Source organism: Solanum dulcamara, chromosome 10 (genome assembly GCF_947179165.1).
Source record: "Solanum dulcamara chromosome 10, daSolDulc1.2, whole genome shotgun sequence".
Classification (NCBI taxonomy): Eukaryota; Viridiplantae; Streptophyta; class Magnoliopsida; order Solanales; family Solanaceae; genus Solanum; species Solanum dulcamara.
Window position 1 is genome coordinate 72,392,803 of NC_077246.1, and position 26,131 is coordinate 72,418,933.

Consider the following 26,131-nt stretch of genomic DNA (forward strand, 5'->3'; position numbering starts at 1 on the left):
ACATTATTTATGAGTTTATTAAAAATATTATTTGCTTACTGATTTTTTAGATGAATTATTTAATCATATTAAGTAAATTTTTAATACAAATACATTATTTGAGCCAAAATTATTAAATTTTACTGAATCCCTAAATGCAATTGTAATTCCGCCCTCCGCAACACGAGTTACGATTTTACCATTAGGCCAAAACCCTAAACGCAACAATTTACCAATGAAGAAGAGAAAGAGCAAATATTTATTCATGCATATATATATATATATATATATATATATATATATATATATATATATATATATATATATATTCGAATTGTGTGTGCTTTTATGGTTATGTCTTTTTCTCTCCTTTCTTGATTTTTTCATGTATTAACGTTTTTCAAGTAATCGAAAAATCTTTAAGAATTTATTGCAAATAGTTTTAAGGACGATAGGATTTTCGTACAAATGTCAAAGATCACCCTTGAATGTTTTATGTGTGTTGGGACTCTAATTAACTAAACTTTAACAAATTATCAAAGTAGGTGATTATTTGTAGTAAGATTTGAACTCATGATGTATGCTTGAGTCACACGTCACATCATTTATGGACTTATTAAAGAAAGATCATTTACTTACTGAATTTTAGATAAATAATTACTCAAACATAATAAGTAAATCTTAAACATATATACATCATCTAGGCCAAAAATTTCTAAGTAAAACTGCAATCCCCAACATTACATAAATTAAGACATATATATTACCATATTTAATAAGTTGATAAATCATGTTATTATCGTCGCTGTAAAGGGGAGCTATATTTTCTTGATTTCAAGACCAAAATATGGCCCTCTATTATTTTATATTTTATTTTTACTATAAGTTCTTTTAAAATATTGACTCTTTCTCCCTTTATTATAAAGTGCTTCAAAAATGTCTGCAATCAAATAAATAATTCTACCAATAAATGGATCGAATCAACTTGATGGACCAAAATAAGTTAATGATGTAATATGTTTATGCTTATATAAGGAAATTTTTCTCCAACAAGATAAGGCTAGCCTAATATTGCCAAAAAAAATTGGCCAAAAAAGAAAAAGCTTATAAGTTTTGCATATTCCAAATTTTACTTGACATGATCATATCAAGTAACTATATTATTTTTAATAAGTGTGATAAAGAATAATAATTTCAAAATAAATTGTGAGATTATTTTATATTAATTACTTTTAAAATTATTTATTTTATTATTTATACTAAGATGATGATATTAGTTATTTCATATATGAGATTGGATAACTAATCTATAAAATGTCTTAATTTATGATATCAACCGACCTTCAAAATCAGTCAAGAATAAAATCAAAAGAAAGCAGATTCATTATCTTTAGGACAAAATCATCTAACGTATGACATCTATATCTATATATGAAAAAAAAATTATACGTTGTGCATATTCTAAATTTTACTTGACACTATATGATCATATCAAGTAATTATATTTTTCATTGATCAATGGAATAAGTATAATAATTTTGAAATAAATTGTGAAATTAGTTTATTTCGTATTAATTAATTTTAAAATTATTTATTTTATTATTTATATTAAAATGATGATATTAGTTATTTCATACACGAAATGGAATAACTAATCTATGAAATATCCTAACCTATGAAATAACGTTATCTATTTTATTCCACTGATCAAATGATTCCTTCAATTTTTTAATCTTCCAGAAGGATTGAATCTTAACTAACTAATCAGTCAAGAATAAAATCAAAAGAAAGAAATTCATTGTCTTTTACGACAAAATCATCTATGGTATGACATATATATATGGAAAAAAAGGTCTACAAATGCTGAAATTTTATACCAAAAACGACAAATAAGATGTCGTAACAAGTAAATATAATTGTGTCAATAACTGACCTTACATAATATTCATGCAAATCTATTTAATTTAAGAAAAATAAATTGTTTTGATCACTGTCAATATCTCAATGTTTAACTATTACATACTCAAAAGTCATTGAATATCTAATTTTACTGCTAATATATAAGTGAGAATAAGCCAGCAACTAATGAGCAACATGTCTGCTTGCTTGTGTTGCTTTATTGTCCATCGTCCATTTGTATACCATCAATAGTGGATAATTTTTTTTAATAATCATAAATAATTAATTTTATAATATTTTCTTACTTATTAGCTTTAATTTTTATTAATTAATTTTAATTTTCTTAATTGATTCTAAATGAAAATAACGTCATATTTTCTTCCGTCATTTATATTTTGTACTATTTTTTATTTGTCCACTTTAAATTTTATATACTTTTTAATTAATGGTTAATATGAGTATTTTATCAGAAAAATTATATTAATTATTATATAATCTTAGGTTTCGAAAAATAATTTGGGCAATAAGTAATGAGTATTGTGTAAAGCAGGATGCGCCGTTTCAATGGCTCGATATGAAAGACGACCAGCTCTGCAACTTTAAGTGTCATATTTTTCAAACGAAGTTGTGTATCGTCATATTTGCAATTCCACTACATTTGTCTTTACGATATTTACTATATTTCATAAGTTTTGAATATAGCACACCCCCTCTTTTTTCTTTTTACCATATGAAATCCACACTTTTACACCTGAAACTCTATATAACACACGAAAAATTGAGAAAATCGCCTAACTCATGTTAAGTGGCTCCTAAATGCTAAGAAAGTAGCGTAGATCATTGTCGAGGCTACATGTATTGTTACCCCAGGCCGTTATGGAGGGTCCTTTAAAGGTTTTGCAAAATAATTAATCGAAAATCGTATCACCAAAAAATTCATGGGCTAACATACACGAAAACTGAAAAAAAATGCATAATTTCTGTTGAGTGACCCATAAATGCTAAGAAAGTGGCATGGATCATGCCGAGGCTACACGTATTATTCCCTCAGGTCGTTACCGAGGGTCCTGTAAATATTTGACAAAAAAATAGACCGAAAGTCATATCACCAAAAAAATCATAGGTTAACACACACGAAAAACTGAGAAAATCGCCTAATTCCTATTGAATGGCCTCTGTTATAAATGCGTCGTGGATTGTATCGATGTCGAACGTACTAATCCCCCGGGTACCTACGGAGGGTCCCATAACGAATTTGAAGAAAAATCGACCAGAAACTAGTTCACCAAAATATTCATGGGCTAACACACACGAAAAAAATGAGAAAATCACGTAATTCCGCTTGTGCGGCTCCAAAAATATTATGAATGCACTGTGGATCGTGCCAATCCTGCACGTACTGATCCCCCCAACACCTACGGAAGGTTCCATAATGGTTTCAAATTTCTTCTGAAATTCAGTTCACCAAAATATTTATGGGCTAACACACACGAAAAAAATAAGAAAATTGGCTAATTCCGCTTGTGCGGCCCCTAAATGTTATGAGTGTGTCGTGGATCGTGCTGACGCTGCACATAATGATCCTTGAAATACCTACGGAGGGTCCCATATTTGTTTCGAAGAAAAATTTATCGGAAGTCTGTTCACCAAAATATTCATGGTCTAATACACACGAAAAAAATTAGAAAATTGCATAATTTATCGGAAGACACTTTCACAACACATTATCCTTAACTTTTTAGGCCAATCCGAGGTTGGAATGTTGATCGGGGGAAAATCATGTAGGGAAGTGGTCTCGATTGAATTTTAGGCCAATCGGATCAAAAGATAAATTTTTTGAATAAAATTTCAATTCCAGAGAAGTGTGCGACCAGTCTACGTTGCTGACTTGCTCCCCCGTAGTGTAATTGTTTTTCAAAATTGGGCCAGAAATCTTTTTCACGAAAATAAGCCATAAAAAATTATCAAATGCGATTTACCATTTATTCAGAAAACGCATTCCTAGAATGTGATTTATGTGTATTTTTTTCCTACATTTTTCGGTTTTAGTGAGGGCATTCCGATCTTTTATCCACCCCTCCTATACTTAACATATGACTGATATATGCCATTTTGACCTTATATGGGTTTCTAAACCCATTCCTTAGACTTTTTACGTATTCAAGCAAAAGAAACCAGGGCTAAGAAGAGGAGAAAGAGCTAGGGTTCTCTTTCAAGATTCTTCAACAAGGTAAGTTCTTCTTCGTAGATTTCAAGTTTTCCGACCCAAATTCCTTCATATATACATGAATCGCTAATAGAAATCTTAAATCTTAACCATAGGGTTTACAAGAAAACAAATTCAAGAATTTCAAGAAAGGATCTCTTGATTGGTCTTCTTCAAATTAAGATTTTTCATCAAGATTTGTGGAGCTCTTAAGGTATGTAAGGATAACCATAGCGTTGGATTGAGTTCGTCCACACGCTCCACATCTAAATTATATCGTTAATTAATTGAGTTGAGTTTTAGCCCTAGTTTCTTGAGTTCTTGAATCAATTATAATCCCCATTGTGTTTTGCATATAAATTCCATTATGTTCTTGTTTATGCTACAATATTTCTTGATGAGTTTCTTGATTTGAGTCTTGTTGAGAGTATAGATTCGTGTTTGCATTCACATGAACCCTAATTGAGATTTCATTTATATTTTTTGCATTGGTGGAGGTTTTTTAGAATGATTTGTGAACGTTTTGCATTAATTATTTTATACACTATTTTGAGTTTAAAGAGTGAATATATTTATCTTTGATTGAGAAAGAGTTTGAGCATGAGTTGAGTTTGAGAAGTCTCTTAATTATTATTTTGAGGATGAGTAATATGAATATAAATAAGTTAATCGAGTATTGTTATATTAAAATATCTATTTTGAGATTGAGTTAAAAAGTTAAATTATATTTTTATTTTAAATGCATTCTTTGAGTTGAGATGAGTTGAGTTTTGAGCTAAGTCTAAAAGAGACTAAATGATGTATTTTGAGTATTATCTCACTTGATGTATATGAGCATAATACAATATTTTGGGAGTAGCATTGAGCACCGATATGGAGTGAGCCCATAAACTATGTAGCTAGCGTAGGATAAAGGTTATGCCTTTTTAAGTCCCAAAACGATGGACTTTGAGTAATTTTGGATCCATTGAGTTTGCATCCCTTACCTTGACAAAGTAATGGACAGTTGTGGCAATGACAACAGTTCGTTGTATCATCACTAGCTCATAAGTGATGGTTTTCCGTTAGACAAATTCTCTAAGAAGTAAAGCATTATATTTTTATATACTAAGTTGCACTCACTTACTTATGTTTTATAAAACATTCTTTTACACATATTGCATGTTTTATTGAATTGAGTTATTTTCAGAGTTGAGTTGAGTATCTTTGAGTAAGTTTCCTCTCGGCTATTTTACATATCTTACATTCCATGTACTGATGTCATTTGACCTGCACCGTTTTATGATGCAGATACAAGTATTAGAAATCCTAGACAAAAGTATCGTTGAAGATCTATTTTCTTCCTGATAGTGGTGAGAACTCCTTGCTTTTGGAGGAATCATAAGTATTTTATTCATTGCTCATGAGTTGTTTCTTTTGAGGTAGTCGTGGGTTTGTCTCGTCACCTTCTTGATAATTGATAGAGGCTTCATAGACATAGACTGAGAGATTGGAGTTGATGTCTCTTTTGAGTCTATTTTTACACATACTATTATTTATAAGATTTAGTTGACTTTTAAAATTGTTTACTTAAAAACTATTCCTTTATTGAGTTGTTGAGATGTTAGCCCACTTGAGTGTCTTATTTTGGACATCTAAGTCTTTCGCTGAGTGATTGAATGAGTGATAAGACCAAGTGGTTCGTTTGGGGTCAGCAATAGTCTCCAAGTGTCGGTCACACCTAGGATACTCTCTCAGGGCGTGACACAACGCCGCACATACTATTTCCTCAAATACCTACGGAGGGTCCCATAATGGATTCGAAGAAAAATCAATCGGAAGTCAGTTTACCAAAATATTCATTGGCAAACACACACGAAAACATTTGAGAAAATCGCATAATTTTGCTTGTGCGGCTCCTAAATGTTATGAATGCGTCATGGATCCTATTGATGCCGCATGTACTGATCCCCTGGATATCTACGGAGGGTCCCATAACAGTTTTGAAGAAAAAATCGATCAAAAGTCAGTTCACTAAAATATTAATCGGCCAACACATGGAGAAAATCATTTAATTCCGCTTATGCGGCCCCTAAATTCTATGAATGCGTTGTGGATCATTCTGAAGCCGCACGTACTGATCACTCATATACCTACGAAGTGTCTCATAACGGTTTCAAAGAAAATATCAATCGAAATCCAGTTCAGCAAAACATTCATTGACTAACACACACGAAAAGATAAAAAAAGTTATCTAATTCTGCTTATGCGGCCCCTAAATGATATGAATGCACCGTGGATCATGTCGATGCCACACGTACTAATCCCTCGGATACCTACGAAGGGTATCATAATGATTTTAAATAAAAATTGATCGGAAGTCATTGTACCATAATATTCATGGACTAACACACATGAAAATAATTAGAAAGATCGCCTAATTCTGATTGTGCGGCCCTAAATGCTATGATTCATCGTGGATCATCCGTATCTTGTACGTAATGATCTTTGGGGTAAGTAAGGAGGTCCCACAATGGTTTTAAAGAAAAATAGATCGTAAGCTAATTTATCAAAATATTAATGGGCTAACGCACACGAAAAATGAGAAAATCGCATAATTTTGCTTTTGCTGCCCCTAAATGCTATAAATATGTCGTGGATCGTGCTGAAGCTACTCGTATGGATCCCTCGAGTACTTAGAGAGGGTTCCATAATGGTTTCAAAGAAAAATCGATTGAAGGCTACTTCACCAAAATATTCATTGTTTAATACACACGAAAAAAATGAAAAAATTATCTTATTCCGCTTGTGCAGCACCTCAATGCTATGAATGGGTCATGGATCATGTCGATGCTTCTTGTACTAATGCTTCGGGTATCTACAGAGGGTCCTATAACAGTTTCAAAGAAAAAATTGACCGAAAGCCAGTTCACCAAAATATTCATGGGCTAACATACGTAAAAAATGATAAAATTACATAATTCCGTTTGTGCGGCCTATAAATGCTATAAATGCGTCGTGGATCATGTCAACGTCACACGTACTGATCTCTCAAATACCTACGAAGGGTCCCATAATGGTTTTGAATAAAAATCGACTGGAAGACAGCGCACCAAAATATTCATGGGCTAACAAACAATAAAAAGATAAGAAAATTACATAATTTCGCTTATGCGGTCCCTAAATACAATGAATGCGTTGTGGATCATGTCAACATTGCACCTACTGATCACCTAGTTACCTATGGAGGGTCCCATAATCATTTTGAAAAAAATTAATCGGAAGTCAGTTCATCAAAATATTAATGGGTTAACATACATAAAAAAGAAGAGAAAATCACCTAATTCCGCTTTTGCGACCCTAAATGCTATGAATATCCGGTGGATCGTACCAACGCCGCACCTATTGATCCTCCAGGTACCGACGGAGGGTCCCATAATGGTTTCGACGAAAAATCGATGTGAATCAAGTTCACCAAAATATTCATGGGCTAACACACACGAAAAAAAGAGAAAATTATCTAATTCCTCTTCTGAGGCCCTAAAATGCTATGACTGCATCATGAATCGTGCCGAAGTTGCACGTGCAGATCCACTGAATAATTACGGAGGGTTAATAATGGTTTCGATGAAAAATCGATTGAAAGCCCATTCACCAAAATATTCATGGGCTATCACACACGAAAAAAATGAAAAAATCATCTAATTGCGCTTGTGCGACCCCTAAATACTATGAATGTACCTTGGATCGTACTGACGCCGCACGTACTGATCCCCCTAATATCTAGGTAGGGTATTATATTAGTTTTGAAGAAAAATCGATCAAAATTCAGTTCACCAAAATATTCATGGGCTAAACACATATGAAAAAATGAGAAAATCGCATAATTCCGCTTGTGCGGCTCCTAAATGCTATTAATATGCCGTGGATCATGCCGATGCCACTCGTACTGATTTCTCTGGTACCTACGGAGGGTCCTGTAATGGTTTCAAAGAAAATCGATCGGAAGCCAGTTCACTAAATTATTAATGGTCTAACATACACGAAAAAAATAAGAAAATCACATAATTCCACTTGTGCGGCACCTAAATGCTATGAATGCATTGTGGATGGTGTTGACGTCGGAGTGTCCATAATAGTTTCGAAGAAAAACCGAACGAAATCCAGTTCATCAAAATATTTATAACTAACTAATACACACGAAAAAAATAAAAAAATCGCCTAATTTTGCCTGATCGGCCGCTAAATGCTATGAATATATTATGGATCTTGTCAAGGCTACAGGTACTGCTCTCCCGGGTACTTACAGAGTGACCCATAAAGATTTCGGGAAAAAATTGAATGAAAGTCATGTCACCAAAATATTCATGGGCACACACACGAAAAATGAGAAAATTACCTAACTTCGCTGGTGCGACCCCTATATGCTTAAGTTGGATGTTTTTATGCTTACTCGTGGAGACTTTTGACCAATTATTTCAAACTCTACTTTAATCTTGGCTCAAATATAAAAAAAAAGAAGCAAAAATGAAGATATATGAACACAATTTATAGCTTTTAAAGACATACAGTCCAACATAAATTTTACGCTACGTATCTCAATATATAATACTGTATATGATTATATCAACGAAAATTCATATTGTTTTGCTAGATTAAATGTAGGTTCTCTTGACATGATGTTTTTGCTTCATTCCAAACACACTTTTTATGTATAATATGTGTATAGTTATATGTAATAAGTGTATATCTACATCTATTTTATCTTAAAAACTTGTGCGACCCCTAAATACTATGAATAAGCTGTGGATCCTGTCGAGGCTACACATACTGCTCTCCTGAATACTTACAGAGGATATCATAAAGATTCAGAAAAAAATGTTTGAAACCATATCACCAAAATATTCATGGGTTAACAAATATGAAAAATGAGAAAATCGCTTAATTCCGCTTGTGCGTCCCCAAAATACTATGAATATGTTGTGGATCCTATCAAGGCTACACGTATTTCTCCCCCGGGTAATTATGAAGGGTTCCATAAAGTTTTCAAATTTTTTTTGACCAAAAGTCATATCAAAAAAGTATTCACGGGCTAACACACACAAAAAAATGAGAAAATTGCCTAATTCCGCATGTGTGGCCCCCTAAATGCATGTATACGTCGTGGATCGTGCCGAGACTACACATACTTCTCCTCCGGGTACTTAAGTAAGGTCCCATAAAGGTTTCAGAAAAAAAATATCTGAAATTCATATCACCAAAATATTTATGGATTAACACAGACGAAAAATGAGAAAATCACTTAATTCTGCTTGTACATCCCCTAAATGCTATGAATATATCATGGATCATGACGAGACTACATATTTTTATACCCTGGATAATTATGAAGGATCTTATAAAGGTTTGGAATAAATTGACCGAAAACCATATCACCAAAATATTCATAAGCTAATAACACACAAAAATGAGAAAATCGCCTAATTTCACTTGTGCGGCCCTTAAATGATATGAATATGCAGTGGATTGTGCCGAGGCTAAACATACTTCTCCCCGGGGTACTTATGGCGGGTTCCAAAAAGGTTTCAAAAAAAATTGACCAAAAGTCATATCACCGAAAAATTTAAGGGCAATCACACACGAAAAATTAAAAAATTGCCCAATTCTTGTTGAGGCCCCCCTAAATGATAAGAAAGTGGTGTGGATCATGATGAGGTTACACGTATTGTTCCCCCAAGTCGTTATGGAGGGTCCTGTAAATTCTTTGCAAAAATAATTGACTGAAAATCGTATCACCAAAAATTCATGGATTAACACACACGAAAACTAAGAAGATCACCTTATTCTTGTTGAGTAGCCCCTAAATGATAAAAAAGTAGCGTGGATTATGTTGAGGCTACACGTATTGTTCCCCTAGGTCGTTACGGAGGGTCCTGTAAAGGTTTTGCAAAAAATTGACTAAAAGTTATATCACCAAAAAATTCTTGAGCTAACACATACGAAAAACTGAGAAAAACGCCCAATTTTGGTTGATACTAAAAAATGACGTAGATCATACCGAGGCTACAAGTACTATTTTGCTAGGTCATTACAGAGGATCCTGAAAAGATTTTGAAAAAAAACTGACTGAAAGTCGTATCACCAAAAAATTAATGGGCTAACATACACGAAAAACTAAAAAAATTGCCTAATTCTTTTTTGGTGGCCCTTAAATGCTAAGAATGTGGTGTGGATCATGCCGAGACTATACGTGCTAGCATATTGAGTATAAAGATATCAAAAAATTCACTTTTCGTCATATGAACTTTAAGGTGTATGAAGTTTCAAATTCGATCTTTTAAGCAGAACGATAGAGACGATTGGTATTCGGATTTTCCTATGTTTTTTATATGTGTAGATATAAAAATTCAACTTAATTTATTGCTCATTACATAAAATTCAATTAAGATACTGTATAAAAATATATATGATTTTTTATTCTCCTTTGAGAAAAGGGGGATTTTTGATTAGGTGGTTCAAAGAAATTTTCCACTGGTTGTTACAGATGGTTCTGTAAAAACATTGATTGAAATTTGTATCACCAAAAATATCATGGCTAACTCACACGAAAAACTGAGAAAATCGCTTAATTCCTGTTGAGTGGCCCCTAAATTATAAGACAGTGACATGGATCATGTCGAGACTACACGTATTGTTCCCTAGGTCATTTTGAAGGGTTTTGTAAATGTTTTACAAAATAATTGATCGATATTTGTATTACCAAAATTTTCATGTGCTGACTACACAAAAAACCGAGAAAATCGTCTAATTACTGTTGAATGACCCCTAAATGATAAGAAACTTGTGTGGATCGTGTTGAGACTACATGTATTGTTCCCCCAGTTCGTTACGGAGGGACCTATGAAGGTTTTACAAAAAAATTGACCGAAATTCATATCACAAAAAAATCATGGGTTAACATACACGAAAACAGAGAAAATCACCTAATTTCTGTTGAGTTACCCCTAAATGCTAAGAAAGTGGGGTGGATCATACCAAGGCTACACGTAATGTTCTCCCATATCGTTACGAAGGATTCTGTCAAGGTTTTACAAAAAAAATTATCGAAAGCAATATAACCAAAAAATTCATGGGCTAACACACACGAAAAATTGAGAAATCGCTTAATTTCTGTTAAATGACTCCTAAATACTAAGAAAATGGTGTGAATCATGCCGAGGCTACACGTACTGTTTCTCTAGGTCAGTATGGCGGGTTATCTAAAGTTTTTGCAAAAATTTACCGAAAGTCATAGCACCAAAAAATTCATGAGATAACATACACGAAAAATTGAGAAAATCGTCTAATTCGTGTTGAGTGGCCCCCTAAATACTAAAGAAAGTGGTGTGAAGGTACACGTACTGTTCCCCCGAGTTGTTACGAAGGATCCTGTAAATGTTTTACAAAAGAACTGATTGAAAGATGTACCACCAAAAAATTCATGGGCTAACATACACGAAAAACTCAGAAAATTATTCAATTCCTGTTGAGTGACCCCTAAATGCTAAGAATGTGGTGTGGATCATGTCGAGGCTACATTTACTGTTTTCCAGATTGTTACGGAGAGTCCTGTAAAAGTTTTTTAAGAAAACTGACCGAAAGTAATATCATTAAAAAACTCATGAGCTAAGCGAGTAGATGCTTTCATGGAAGCATAATTTATTTCATGATTAAATACATTACGAGATATTTTTTAGTTTTTTGATATGATAAAAGTGAGAAGTAAAAATATATATATTTTAATATAGTTAACTTTCGACTATTTCTCTGAGGTAAGATTTAGTCAAAAATCCAAAGGACTTTTGGTTGCAATAGTTGTGTGTTCTTTTTATTGACAGAGAAAAGATAAAAAAAAATTGCTCGAAAAATTAATATTTTCGTGAATAGTTGAAATTTAATTTGAAGGTTTTCTTCAAATTTGAAAAACAACTTGTAGCTTATTTTCTAGTTCACTTCTAAAATAATAGCACATTCAAATATGAAATATTATTTCATATATCATAAAAAATATAATTAATTATTATAAAAATTAATATTATTGAGCTCGGGTACAACACAAATCATCGACCATTAGTAATGGTAGAAGTTTTGACTTTGAGACTGGGCCCTTACTCTTATAAATGGTAAAGGTTTGACTATAACATCATTGGCAAAGGAGATTAAATATTATTAAATAACCAATGAAACAGTTACGAAAATTTATAAAAAGGAAATAACTATAATATTATATATCTGTGTGGAGGACACACATTAGGGTAGAAGACTAGTACATAGTGGTATTATTCTCCCTTATTCGTAGGCGTATTAACGCACTATGATTTCTTGTACTCTGATTTATGTTATTTATGATATTTATGTTATTATCTAATAATATCTACTATTTTTTGTGCATTGATTATACTATTATTTGGACCGTTTTCGTTATCTACTTATCTATTTTTAATATTTTTGTCTGGCCTTTTTCTATGCTTCTATTGAGCCGAGGGTCTTTCGGAAACAATCGTCCTACATTGATAGGAGTCAGGTCTGCGTATATTTTACCCTCCTCAAATCCCACGATATGAAATTTCACTGGGTTGTTATTGTTGCTGTATCTTTTAGTTTTACATTACATTCTCTAACTATAATATTATTACTTTAAAATATTTGTAAAAATTATGACACACTAAAAACTGGATAATACTAAAAACTGGGTGAAACTATATAGTAAGATAAACATTGATTTTCAAATAGTACTTTATTATTTGCAAAATGTCCAAAAAAGAAGAATAGAAAAGTCAATAAATTACCCCAAATTAATATAGTCTTTAATTCAGTCAAATGTTTATTTATTTACTAATATTATTTAATTAGTACAAGCGTCATGATGATGTGATCCATGAAAAATCATCATTCTTAGATCATCTAAATTGATGACCAAGTCCACCAATTTTATATTAAATAAATTATAATTATAAATTAATACGATATGATAAGAGTAATTTTATATTAAAAAAATTAAAATCGATGAATCATCAGTGACTATCAATAGTAATGAATGTTTTTTACTCCCTTTGTCTTAAATTATTTATTATTTTTTTCTTTTATATGTTTTTTTCCCTTCGTCTTAAATTATTTAATATTTTTCTCTTTTATATGTTTTTTTAAAAAAACAAACATTAATTAGGAGAAATTTTTATCTATGTTAATCTTATTTATATTTTAAAATATAATTTTTTTCATTGAATATTTACTTTATGTATTTGTTATTATGGGATGTGTGTAGTCTTCAAAAATAATTATTGTTAAGTGTAAAATGAGAAAACAAAAATAATTAAACTTTTCTTAAATTTTTAAAACGATAAATAATTCGAGATAAGAAAATTCACGATAAATAATTTAAAATCGGGGGGATATTTTTGATAAATTAGTTAATCATTTCCTACATTCTCATCTTATTTAGGGGGCTAAATTGGTCCTATACTATTTAAAATTGGGTAACTTTACCCTTCATCAAACGTTTGGTTCAATATCATTAGTACCGTTAGGAAAACGTGTTAAAATTGACAAGATTCTAGATAGTCTCAATGTAGCAACTTGGTAGGTGAAAGTTTGGTAAACTTGGTAGGTCAAAGTTTGGTAAACTTTGACTTTTTGACAAAATGTGATGTCATGAATGACATCAAGAGCAAGAATTTATTTTTATAAATAGATAACTCTTGATTCATTTGAAACACACCTCAAAAACATTTCTCTCTCGTCTTTTCATATTCTAAGGCATTTGTAAAATACATTACAAGAGTAGAAAATTGATAGAACAATTCTCTTAGTTGTATTTGAAATCTCTCCCTTTTGTTTGTTAATATAAAGGTAGTTGTTCTCTAGTGGACGTAGGATCATTATGATTTGAACCACGTTAAATATTATTGTTCTTTCTTATTCTTTATATTTTCACGTTTCCGCTAACAATTAGTATTAGATCCAAGAACCAAGGTTATGTCTTAGTATGCTCTGTGGTTGCAGCACAGTTTGAGCTTTCACATCAGAAAAGAATTGCTTTGGTTTTCTGTATTTCCAAATACTTTGTAGTAGAAAAGGAAGAACAAGTAAAAATGAGTTCCATGAATTTTGAAATTGATAAATTTAGTGGGCACAACAACTTCAATATCAGGAAAAACCAGATGATGGCATTACTGCGGAAGAAAGGTTCAATCCACACGATTGACGGAAAGTACTCCGATAACACATTGATTTCCGACAAGGCAAAGATTGAAGGAGATGCATTGAGTGTAATCCAACTACTCATTGCACCTAATATACTCTGTGAAGTGAGTACAAGTACCGAGGAGACGGCCAAACAGTTATGGGATAGGCTGAAAGGGCTTTACCAGTACCGTTCGATTACAACAAGGATGTTATTACAATTTACAACGGCGTCTTCACACATTTAAGATGGGAGTCATGTACTTTATTGCAAGAACATCTAGATGCATTCAATAAACTTGTGATAGACCTACAGATTACCAAAATTAAGAAGGATGAGGAGACGTTTGCATGTTCTTTGCTATTTTCATTGACTTCAAAATATCATAATATTGAGAATTTAATGATGTATGGAAAGGCGCCTATCACTCTTGAGAAAGTACGACAAGAACTTAACTCTTGTGATGTGTAGAGGCATTTTGAAGGAGACAAAAATGATAAAGCTAGTGGGCTCTTCGTAATAGGTCGTACTAGCCAACAGGTAAGGAGCAAATCAAAGCACAGATCAAAATCTCGTGTGAACAAGAAGAATGCGGAGTGTTGGGGCTGTCACAAGAAGGGACACTTTGAACGAGATTGTCCTATGTCAAAGTCCAAAAAATAGGCGAGTGCATCCATTGTTGAGTAGGTACATAATTCTGATGATGAATATGTACTAACAACATCATGCAATAGTGAAGTCTATGACAACAAATGGGTGTTAGAATCTAGTTGTACTCTGCTTATGACATTCCAAAGAGATTGGTTCATCAACTATGAGAAAAGTGGAGGAACTCTAGTAGTAGGCAATAATGCAACTTGTAAAATAGTTGGCATTGGTTCAATTTGAGTTTGGTGACATGATGGAATCGTGAGGACTATTACAGAGGTCCGTCATATTCCTGATCTAAAGAAGAATTTGATATCCCTGAGTACTCTAGATAATCAAAGCTACAAGTACATAAGCGAGGGAGGTATAATGAAGGTGGCTAAAGGTTTTTTAGTTATGCTGAAGGCCAAGCTGGAGGATGGCCTCTACACACTAGCAGGAAGCACTATTGCTGGCTCTGTTAATACATTTACATTACCGCAGTTATCTGATGATGACAAGGCAAGATTATGGCATATGAGATGGGTCATATGAGCGCATAAGGACTGGAGATGTTGAGCAAACGCAACCTTTTAAACAGTGAGAAGATCAGCACACTTGAATTTTGTGAGCATTGCATCCTAGGGAAGTAGAAAAAGGTCAGTTTTAGCACTGGCAAGCACAAGATGGGAGAAGTGCTAGACTACATCCATTTAGATTTATGGAGTCCCTCTCAGCTTCCATCGAAGGAAGGAAAGAGGTATCTTCTCACATTCATTGACGATTTTTCACGAAAGGTTTGGGTGCTTTTTTTGAAAGCAAAAAGTGATGTTTTTGAATCATTTAAAGAATGGAAGATTTTGGTTAAGAATCAAATGGAGAGAAAAATCAAGTATCTTCACACAGATAATGGCTTGGAGTTTTGCAGTGAAGAGTTCAATAATTTCTACAAGATTCATGGCATCGCAAGACATAAGACAGTCAGGCACACACCACAGCAGAATGGAGTTGCCGAGAGAATGAACAGAATTCTTCTTGAGAAGGCTCCTTGTATGCTCTTACAAGTCAAAATGTACAAAGTGTTTTGGGCTGAAGCAGTTCACATTGCTTCTCATATTGTCAATCAATCTCCAGCATCAACGATTGACTTTAAGACTCTGAATGAGGTATGGTCAGGTGAACCCTCTAACTATTCATACCTGTGAATATTTGGGTGTTCGGCTTATTATCATGTTAATGAAGGAAAGCTTGAACCAAAGACGAAAAAGGCTATATTCGTAGGGTATGTAGATGGAGTAAAAGGTACAAACTTTGGTGTTTATATTTACTCAAATTTGTAGTTAGTAGAGATGTTACATTTGATGAATCCTCTATACTTGATCCTCGTAAAATTTCTATGGAGTTATCAAGAAACAAGAACAACGAGCAGGTGGAGCTACGGGTGGAGCATACTATCACGACCCAAGCCTAGGGCTTAGATGTGACACGGTGAATAAGAAACCTGAAAGTACCTCAAACAAACCTCTTAGCATTCATTTAAACTTTCATAGGTAATGATAAAAAAAAACAAGCGAAAACCATAATAGTAAATCTTCAACTTACAAATGTCCAACAATACCTCTAACTTTTAGATTTAACGGGGGCTAAGACAAGTCCCTAGCTAATCCTCAATCAAAATATAATGAATTGTCATAGTAAGTGTCTAGAGGTCTCAACATATCATAAGCTAGAAAGACAAATGAATATTGTTCCCAAAACATGAGAACTCACCAAAAGTGGCCTTCAAACGAAATCTCAACTAGCCACGTAGAGGAGAACGAGGAGGAATACTGGTCCCTACATAGTGATATCATGTAGGCAAAAGAGTATGCGCTAGTATTTTGAATGTATTAAGTATGTAGGCATGCATGAACATTAAGGAAATATTAAAACATTTATGTAATATGAAGCATAATGCAATACATGCATAATCAATCATACAGATATATTTTAAAACATTCATTTTGTGGGAAGATGACCATAACCGATATTTAAGACCATGCGAGCTATTACATAAAATCCAACATAATCCCCTACGTTGGCCGGGTGGACTACTTGTCGGGTAAAACTCCATCAACTTCATTCATTTCTTTAACTTTAAGAGCTTTCATGGATCCATTAGCCTAAGCCTACAAGGGCTCCTATGTTGGCATATAGTTAATGAAACAAGGGGTTACTACTAGGATTCCCTTACCGAATCCCACCTCAATGCCTCATTCGATGCTCAGTCAATCCCACAGAATAGTTTAATACTTTAAAATAGTCATAACATATAACTTGAGAATTCAAAACATTACATTCGGTGGAATAACTGATTAAAATCTTTAGTGATTCAAATATGCAAGAATTGTCCTTATAGCATAAAGAATCCATCATTCATAGCATTTCATCATTCTTTTATTTTATAAGACTCCCTTTTTATCATACACATTGCTTTCATAAATATTTATTTAGAGTCAAAACTTTCAAATCAAACTTCATTGAAAATATAGTAAAACTAGGTGGGTTCAAATCACTTGAACTTTCAAACATGTATGTAAATGAATATGCATAAATACTTTGAAATTCATTAATTAAAAACCATGCTTTAAACAACCCACCATGAATTTCAAGCACCTTTAAAGAGATAAATAGAGAAATTACTACCAAACCATCAATTCATACATATGAAATTATTTTGCATTAAAATAAACCAATAATCATTAGTTTAACCATGATTCATGCTATTAAGTAGAAATAAGAATTATTCATAAGAAAATCTTATTTGAAATCAAGAGATTTAGTTGAAAGAGTTTTGGACTCCATGGGTGGAAGAACACATGGATAAACACCCACATACCTTAGAGTAAATCTTAAATAAAATAAACATAATTTATCATATAATCAAAATAAATTAGGCATAAGAGTGGAAGGAATACTCTCATTGAAGCCTTACATACCTGGAATTCGAAGCGTTACTCTGAATCGAAAGACTTAATGAACACTCTTGAGTTCTAGCCTTTTCTCCTTGTTGGAGCATTTTGTGTACTACCTAGAGTATATGAATCACCGGAATAGTATTTCTACATTACTAAGAACTAAAACTATATTTTGAGAATGAGTAAATAAGTGTATATAGAGAAGAGTTACTTGAGAAAGTTTGATGAACAAAATGATGAAATAAGGTGAGTATTTATAGGTGTGAAGGAGAGACCTAGCAATAATTAAAATAGTTATAAAGAAAAATCTAAAAATTTAATAGAGAATTGTGATGTCATGGTTGATGTCAAATGGAGGACTATTGATGTCATGGGTGATATCAAATAGATCTAGATCTTCCATGGTTGGTAAGATGAATCTTCTTTTTACGAAATACCCTTTTTGGAGCTACGTTTGAATAAGATAAATTCCTAATTAGGATTTGGTGTCTTCATATGAATTGTAGCTCTAGAAGTCTACTTTCATGCCATTTAAGATTCAACTGATTTAGAGCACCCTACAATGAGATATGATTTTTCTTTTACAAATACTCCATTTCATCACAACACCAGGTCTTGCAAAGATTAATTTATTTGACCTACTTAGCCTCCGAATCTTAAGTTATTGTCTTCACACAAGTTGTAGGTAATGACGTTGAAGTTATTCAGAAATTTGAAGCGTAAATATTTTTGGCATGGTTAATATATAGACGAAACATATAATTTTTATAGATTGATAGTGTATATAATTTGTATACTTTCATAAAAAGAAAACATATATTATGCAAAAACAAGTTCTAACATGATAATATGTGGCAGTTATTTTCCAGGTTGTGAGGATGGCACTTAATGGTGGATTGCTACCAAGATAGATGGAATATATGGAATACATAGGTATAAGCAAATTCCAACTTTCCGCCCCATGTGTCTTACTTTCTTTTTTAGTATATTTAGAAAAATGTCGTCTTTCTATTCAATAACTCTTGGATTTCATAGTTTTTATTTTGCCTTTAATGTCACTCCCTTATAGAACTGACATGGAATGTTTAAGACCACAAAATTCAAAACATCTTTGGTATGTTATACACAACTATAACTTAAGATTACGAGATTCAGAACTCTTCTCTATATTCTTAAAACTTCACGTTGACACAAACTAAGACGACATAAAACGAAACAAAGGGAGTAACATACAAGTATTTTTATTGACTAATGAGCAATGTATAGGGTTTTGAATCTCAAAAGGCTCCAAATTTTGCACATCAATGGAAAGTAAACAAAATATACAAGTGCATCACATAATCTTAGTAGTAATGCAACCAAAACCCTTAAAAAACTTTGCACCTCAATCCTAAATAAGTTGGAGTTGGTTGTATGAATACTCACTAATCATATTTGTTTAATTTAATTTCATCTCAATGCAGCCTTAATCATCCCAAAGCTATAAAGATGCTTGTTGAGGATCAAGGATAACCTTAGAACATATTGTGGATCTGCTTTCTGTATGTGTATTTGCTTTTATCAGATCCACGAGCTGCACGAATTGAATTGTTGGCTGCCTTTGAACATTGACTACTGTCTGAACTTTTCGATACTTTGCTTGCACAAGAATTGTAGCTGTAGCTAGTCTCATAGTACACTTGTATATTGTTTTTAAGCAAGTTCTTGTCATCAGGAGAATTGAACACAAATTCCTAAGATAGATCACATTAGGCATAAGATAGATCACATTAGGCATCAAAAATAGAGTTCACTTTGGTAAGAAGAATAGAACACCATGTTTTGAAATGAATCTTGAAAACATCAAATGATTGTGAATTCAGAAACTATTCACTTTGATGAATTATAACTTTGAAAAAGTCCCTTTTGGACTCAAGTAAAATACTATACTGGTAGAGGTACTTTATTCAAATTTTCTAAACTATGACAGTAGAAAAGATTAAGTATATAAAAATGTATCATGTCTGATAGCTTAAACTTTTAGATGAGATGACCACACACTTTTAACATGGTATCAAAGCTGGCAGAAGTGTTAGATTCATTTCACATTGTCCCTCATTATCGAAAAGAAACTCCTCTTTCTTGACTTTTTAAAAATAATCAATTAAAGGTGCGTTGAAAACATAATTAAGTATATAAAAATGTGATCTCTCTAAGTCGTGCTGCTTTTTTGGGGTCATGATTTATGAGACACTCACCTTGGACTTCGTCTTGCCAGAATAAGGCGTTAAGCAGGGATTTAAGTCCTTGAGAAGCATGTCATCTGGACTACTGGGGGGAATAGTGTTCTCTGAACTGAATTCCTAGAGGAAAACGAAGAAAAACTTAGTTACTCTCTGAAGCTTACGCTTGAAATATCACAGCCAAATGCTTTCCGAAAGAATCTTAACTTAGAGCAGAAAAATTACAACATATATCCAATTTTTATGCAAGATATCATTGGTTGTCTGTTTACCACCATCTTTGTTTCTGCTTATCATAAAAATGTACTTACCAGAGAATTCATCGCTTCTTCTTGATCATTTTCTGGTGACCTTGGGGAGCTATCAAGAGAATCATAACACCCTCTTAGAGGGTATTTATCTGCTTTAACCTGTATGAAAAAAAATCACTTCAAAACTAATTTTGGTCTTATTATAGAGTGAATATATTTGCATCATTACATCCAAAGACATTCTATGTGGTAAAGGGGTCAACTTCGATCACGGGGAGAGAAGAGAGGACCATTTAAAGTCTCAATTCCTATCCGCTCAAGGTAGAGTGTTTGATTTCAAATCCAATTATATATTGACCTACAAATTTGCCAAGGCCTCTCCTTTGAAAGGAAACCGGGGAAAGACTGGACCCTTTTTCTCGTTCTTTTGAAGTGGGCCAAGTAGAGAACTAGAGGCATGGTCTCTTCGCCCTTATGTATAGTTAAAGAGTTTGGTTCAGGCTCACACCAAGAGAATATATTCAGCAGTAAATTTGAAACATTGAAGAACATCCATTAAAATTGACTCGGTTTCATTCCTTCTTCTAAATACTTATGATCTTATATTAAGAATATTAAACAACTCACTAATGCATATGTTAATAAATCTTCAATCATATTAAGCGGATACAGGTAACAACGTTCTCAAAGTTACCTTGGCAAGATCATAGGCGAGGCATTGTAGTTGTCCTGTAAGAGAAGTGACTTGCTTTTGTAGACTTGGTATGAGCTGATTTGCCTGCTTTAGTTCTGAGCCCTGCTTCTCCAAAAGTTCCTGAAGTTGAGAATTCATAACATCTGGGAAAAGTACGACATTTTTCAACGACTTTATCTCTTCCCTTTGCTTCAAACACAAATCCTTTAACTTCTCAACCTGTTGTCATTTTAAAATAACTTAGCAAATGAGATAAGAAAACATCATATAATCAACGATCCATTGAACGTACCATCATCCACCACATACTCTAAAACAAAACTAGTTGTCATTATGTACGTCAACACGCTATGATACCATTGTTCTAACAAGAAACTACTTTCACTAAGAAACCAAAAGATTTGCAATCTGTTATAACATATCACCTAATACTACTTTTTGAAAGTCTACTCAGGCTTGTAGAACTTTACATAATCTAAAAGATGCAACTTTTAGGCAAACCCCGTTTCGTTGGTCAAACTGTTTCACTGCAAGTTACCATCCAATTATTAATGTAGAACACACAAGCTTCCCTTATAAAACTTTGCTGGAGTACACAATCATTGGACGACGAGGCAGAGTAAAATTTTTAGCCATCAATCGATCCTCAATCTCAAATTAATGAATCCTCTACATCAATTCCACTCTAAGAAGGCCATTTCATTCGCGTACTAGATAATTGATACTTTAAAGGATTCTCTGACCTCTCATTTACCCCTGCATGAAGTACAAATCTCTAACTTTTATTAGAAAAATATCAGTTTTGAGTCAAAAACCAAATTTCCTTTCATTGTTCTTTCCCAGGCAAGTGGAGTCAGCAGTATTAGGACTCGGTTATTTGTTTTCCAAGATTTGTGAAGCAGAACATTTGGGGAACACCAATTCATCAAATATTACTAAAAGCAATAGTTTACAAAAACTCAGCACTATTCTTGAGCACAATGGCGGAGCCACAACCAATGAAGGGGTTTTGGGAAGGGTAGAAAGTATGCAGACCTTACCCCTACCCCCTCGTGAAGGTAGAGACTGTTTGACCCTTGGCTCAGGACTGCCCAAATAGCGCAAAAACAACTTTTTCCTATATGCATAAACTTTTGAATCCCTTTGACTTACATTTGGTCTCAAATTTTGAATGGCTACACCATTGCTTAAGCACTAAATCAAGTTTTAGGGGGAAAATTAAGACTAAAATGGATTCTAATAGAACTCTAGCATTAAGCAAATTACACAATTCATAGACACACTTCTCCATTTCTCTTTAAGCATCAAATTTGAGCTCATCAAACACCAATTCGTCAAATATTACTAAATGAAATTGTTTAAATTAGCTTAGCACTATTCTTGAGCGCAATGGCGGAGCCAAAACCAATAAAGGGGTTCAACTGTTGGAAAATCGTAGTCCAAAAATCATTTTTTCTGTAAATATATAAACTTTTGAACCCCTCGACTTACTACTAAATCAAGTACTAGGGGGAAAATCAACACTAAAATGGATGCTAATCAAACTCTAGAATTAAGAAAATTACACAATTCATAGTCACACCTCTATGTTCTTCTCTTCAAGCATCACTTCATATAAATTTTTGAGCCCCCTTTACTTATTTTGGATTGCAAGATTGAGATTTTTGAATGCACTGATAAAATTCCTGGCTCCGCAATCTAACAGAACTCTAACATTAAGCAAATAACATAATTCAAGAAAATACCTCTATGTTTTTCTCTTCAATCACCAATTTCAGTTCATCAATCTGATTCTCTTGCTCCTTGTTCATACTCAACAACTCCCTCTCACTTCTTAACACCATAGCTAAACTCCTCGTATTCGCTTTAACTTCAGTTAAAGCCTTCTTATTATTATTATTCTCCTCACTTCCTTCATCTCTTTTCACTACTCCCTTGAACAACTTCTTATGCAAAGCACTCAATCCATTTCCCCTTTTCGCCACAAAATCCGTCGGAACAAGCAGTTTCAGCTCACCCTTAGGCTTCGATTTATTCGATGGCCCAGATTTGTGCTCCACCAATTTCTTGACCAAGGACCCAAAGTTGTGGCCTGTCGTGGACGGCGCGTGAGGGCGCGTTAGAGAGCGTGAGGAGAAATGGAGGTTGTGGGGGTGAGGGGTTAGGTCGGTGGAGGAGGAAGGGTCGGATTTGGTGGAAGATCGGAGAGAATCTATGGAAGAAGTGGCGGCGTTGGCATACCGATAAGATGGCTTGATTGAAGCCATTTTAGATGAGGTTTTTTGGAGTTTGGGGATTGATTTTTTCCCTATTTGGAGAGATTTAATGTTTGAATTTAAGAGAAAATCATTTCTTGACTGTCTCTGAGATGGGCGATGATGGAAATTTGGGGCTGTCTGAATTCAAAAATATTTTTGGGGGGAGGAAGAAAGGCTGCTTAGCTTACTTGTTTATTTTACAAGGCCTAAATATGTAGTGGTTTTAGTAGAATAATGTAATTTATTTATTTTAGTTTACTAATTTAAATTTTGAAAATTGTGAGTTAGATAGAAATAAAATGTTGGCAATATATCTCAAAAGTAAATCATGTATAATAATGTTATCTAGTTTCAAGTATTTTTTGTGTATGTTCAAACTTATTTTTTTGAGTCTGATCGGGAAAAAAAATTAGTGATTTGATTTGATATTGAAAAAAAAATAAAAAAATTAAATATATATGTATGTGTGTGTGTTTGGTTTATTTGATTTGGTTTGAAGTTGAAAAGCTAATGCCAGGTTGGGGTGTGGAGACGGTCACCTTGAATAGGATTAAAATGAAATATTTAGAGTGCAAATGCATTGGTGAAATGCATGAGGTAGACGCGAAGTGAAACTTGACATTCAAGCTATCCCCGAGATATATATAGTTCCAAGTATTTTGGTTCTTTAATTCAAAGTAGTGAGGACATCGAGGATGATGTCACACATCGTATTAGTGCAGCGTGGATGAAGTGGAGGTTTGCTTTCGGAGTCTTATGTGATAAAAAAATATCACCTAAATTTAAAGGTAAGTTATAAAGAGTGTTGGTTAGAACGATTTTGCTATACGTGGTGGAGTGTTGACCAGTCAAAAATTCTCATTTTTAGAAGATGCAAGTTGTGGAAATGAAGATGTTGAGATGAATGTGTGAGCATCAGCAACAAAAATTAAAGTCAAACAAATTATGACTTAAGTCGAAGTCGAACAAAACATACATGTGTAAAATAATAGTATGATATAATTGAGACGATTCATGAAAAGCCAAAGTTATAACATATGTAAGTCAAAGTTGAACAAATTATAGTTACTAATTTACCACATCGTAAAACATCAAAACTAAATTTTAAAATAATGAATCATACTGAGTTATTTTGCTATGATAATGATATAATATCTTTGTTTAAAAGAAAATCAAAATTATTGTATTGAAATTTTCAGTACTATATCATACTCACCCTATAACTATTATTATGCCAAAAAATAATCAAATGGAAAGAGAAAGAAAAAGGAAAACATAAAATAGTAATAAGAATAGTAAATCTGTTTTTTTTAGTGTGTATTTCATTTACATTTGCAATGTCATTTATAGACACAAACAGGTAACATATTACTTGGGTAAGGGAATTTGCTGTAGTGGAGCGACTCCACTTGGGCATCCACTAGACTACATTATTTATAACATTCTCCCTTGAATGTTTATGTAAAAATAAAGTTTTAATAAAAAAAAATTATAGTAATATGCATTATTTGCTGCCTTATTAAAAATCTTTACCAAAAAAATTTAGTGGATCAAATCTTGATTAAGAGAAAAAAAAGTACAGCGCATATTTACTTCCCCTGATGAAGACATCACTTAATTCTTGTAAAGGATGCCTACCAATCTTGTACTTAATTTTCTAAATGTTGATATTGACGTTGATATTAACGACATATTTGAGACTAAATGACATTCATAAAGATGTTGCATTCTTGAGATAGATCTGATATATCATTTTCTTATCTCTTGGATATGTTGAGTCCTTGAACATAGTCAAATACATTCTTGACAATCATTCAGTTCATGACCTCGTCGGTGTAGATGAATTGCTCATTCAACTTGTTCGTAGCAACAATCAAGCATTGATAAACACTTTCAGTTGCTTATCAACCCTCCCCCTAATGGTAGAAAATCTAACATTCACTCCATTTTATTTGGTGACTTATCTTTGTATATGACGTAGTGGTGGAGCAATAAAATTTTATATCGTACATTTAAATTTTTAGATGAGAATTATTTGGTTTCTGACCCTAAACCAATTATGATAGGGGAACTTTGTTGGCTTGATACGTACAAGTGTTGCTACATTATAAATAACATATCTCATACCAAATTTCTTTTGAAAGTTTTGTTCTCATAACCAATGGTTTAGCTATAATTTAAGGCATATAATTTCTACTTAAACCCACTTCGATATAAACCAGCATCATCAGTATAATTTATAATTTGAAATGTACTCTTAATTTAACAAGGTGAGCAATAACCTTGCAAAAATCAAATTGCAAGTTGATAACAAAGCACATGTCATGACCATAACATATATGCATCTATTAAATTATATAATAATAAACAATCCACATGGCAGATGAATGGGTCCATGCATATTTACCTTTTTATATATTTCAAAAATTCAAGGAATACAATCCGAACCTTAGCTAGTACAATGATAATTTTTTCTATCAAAACTCAAAAGAACAAACAATATAAGAGAATTCTTGAAGAATTTATTATTTCTTCAATATATAACCACATGAATTCTCAATTATTTTTGCATCATATTTGATTCGGGGTGCTCAACCGGTCATGCCGATTGATATTTATTTTAGTAAATTTCTAGTTTACTTTTGTATGCAATTTCATCATCACGCTCATATTTTGCTGTGGAAGCAGGAAAAAAAGACAAATAATTTTTTATATAAATATTTATAACCCGCTCCGATTGTAGTAGCATAAAGATTTAAAATCTTTTCATAATATATAGTCTCACTATAATAATTTTTCTTGTAAACTTTTTGAACTTAAAAAGTTTTTTTTTGAGA

General features: G+C 32.9%; 1 protein-coding gene across 1 annotated transcript; it reads right to left on the minus strand.

Moving 5' to 3' along the window:
- Nucleotides 1-19,094: 19,094 nt before the first annotated feature.
- On the minus strand, nt 19,095-23,512 carry LOC129870549 (uncharacterized). The gene is made up of 5 exons (XM_055945367.1): nt 22,782-23,512; nt 21,037-21,255; nt 20,403-20,501; nt 20,107-20,211; nt 19,095-19,602 (listed from the first exon to the last, which is right to left on the minus strand). The coding sequence occupies exons 1-5, from the start codon at nt 23,301-23,303 to the stop codon at nt 19,384-19,386; spliced, it is 1,164 nt and encodes a 387-aa protein (XP_055801342.1). The 5' UTR covers nt 23,304-23,512; the 3' UTR covers nt 19,095-19,383.
- Between the last annotated feature and the right edge of the window lie 2,619 nt (nt 23,513-26,131).

What these genes read in the sequence shown, in the direction of transcription:
- LOC129870549 (XM_055945367.1), bottom strand. Translation starts at nt 23,303, where the DNA reads ATGGCTTCAATCAAGCCATCTTATCGGTATGCCAACGCCGCCACTTCT. An exon ending in AAGAAGCGATGAATTCTCTG is followed by an intron (nt 20,212 to 20,402) that starts GTAAGTACATTT and finishes GTTTTCCTCTAG; the next exon opens with GAATTCAGTTCAGAGAACAC. An exon ending in CTGGCAAGACGAAGTCCAAG is followed by an intron (nt 19,603 to 20,106) that starts GTGAGTGTCTCA and finishes GATCTATCTTAG; the next exon opens with GAATTTGTGTTCAATTCTCC.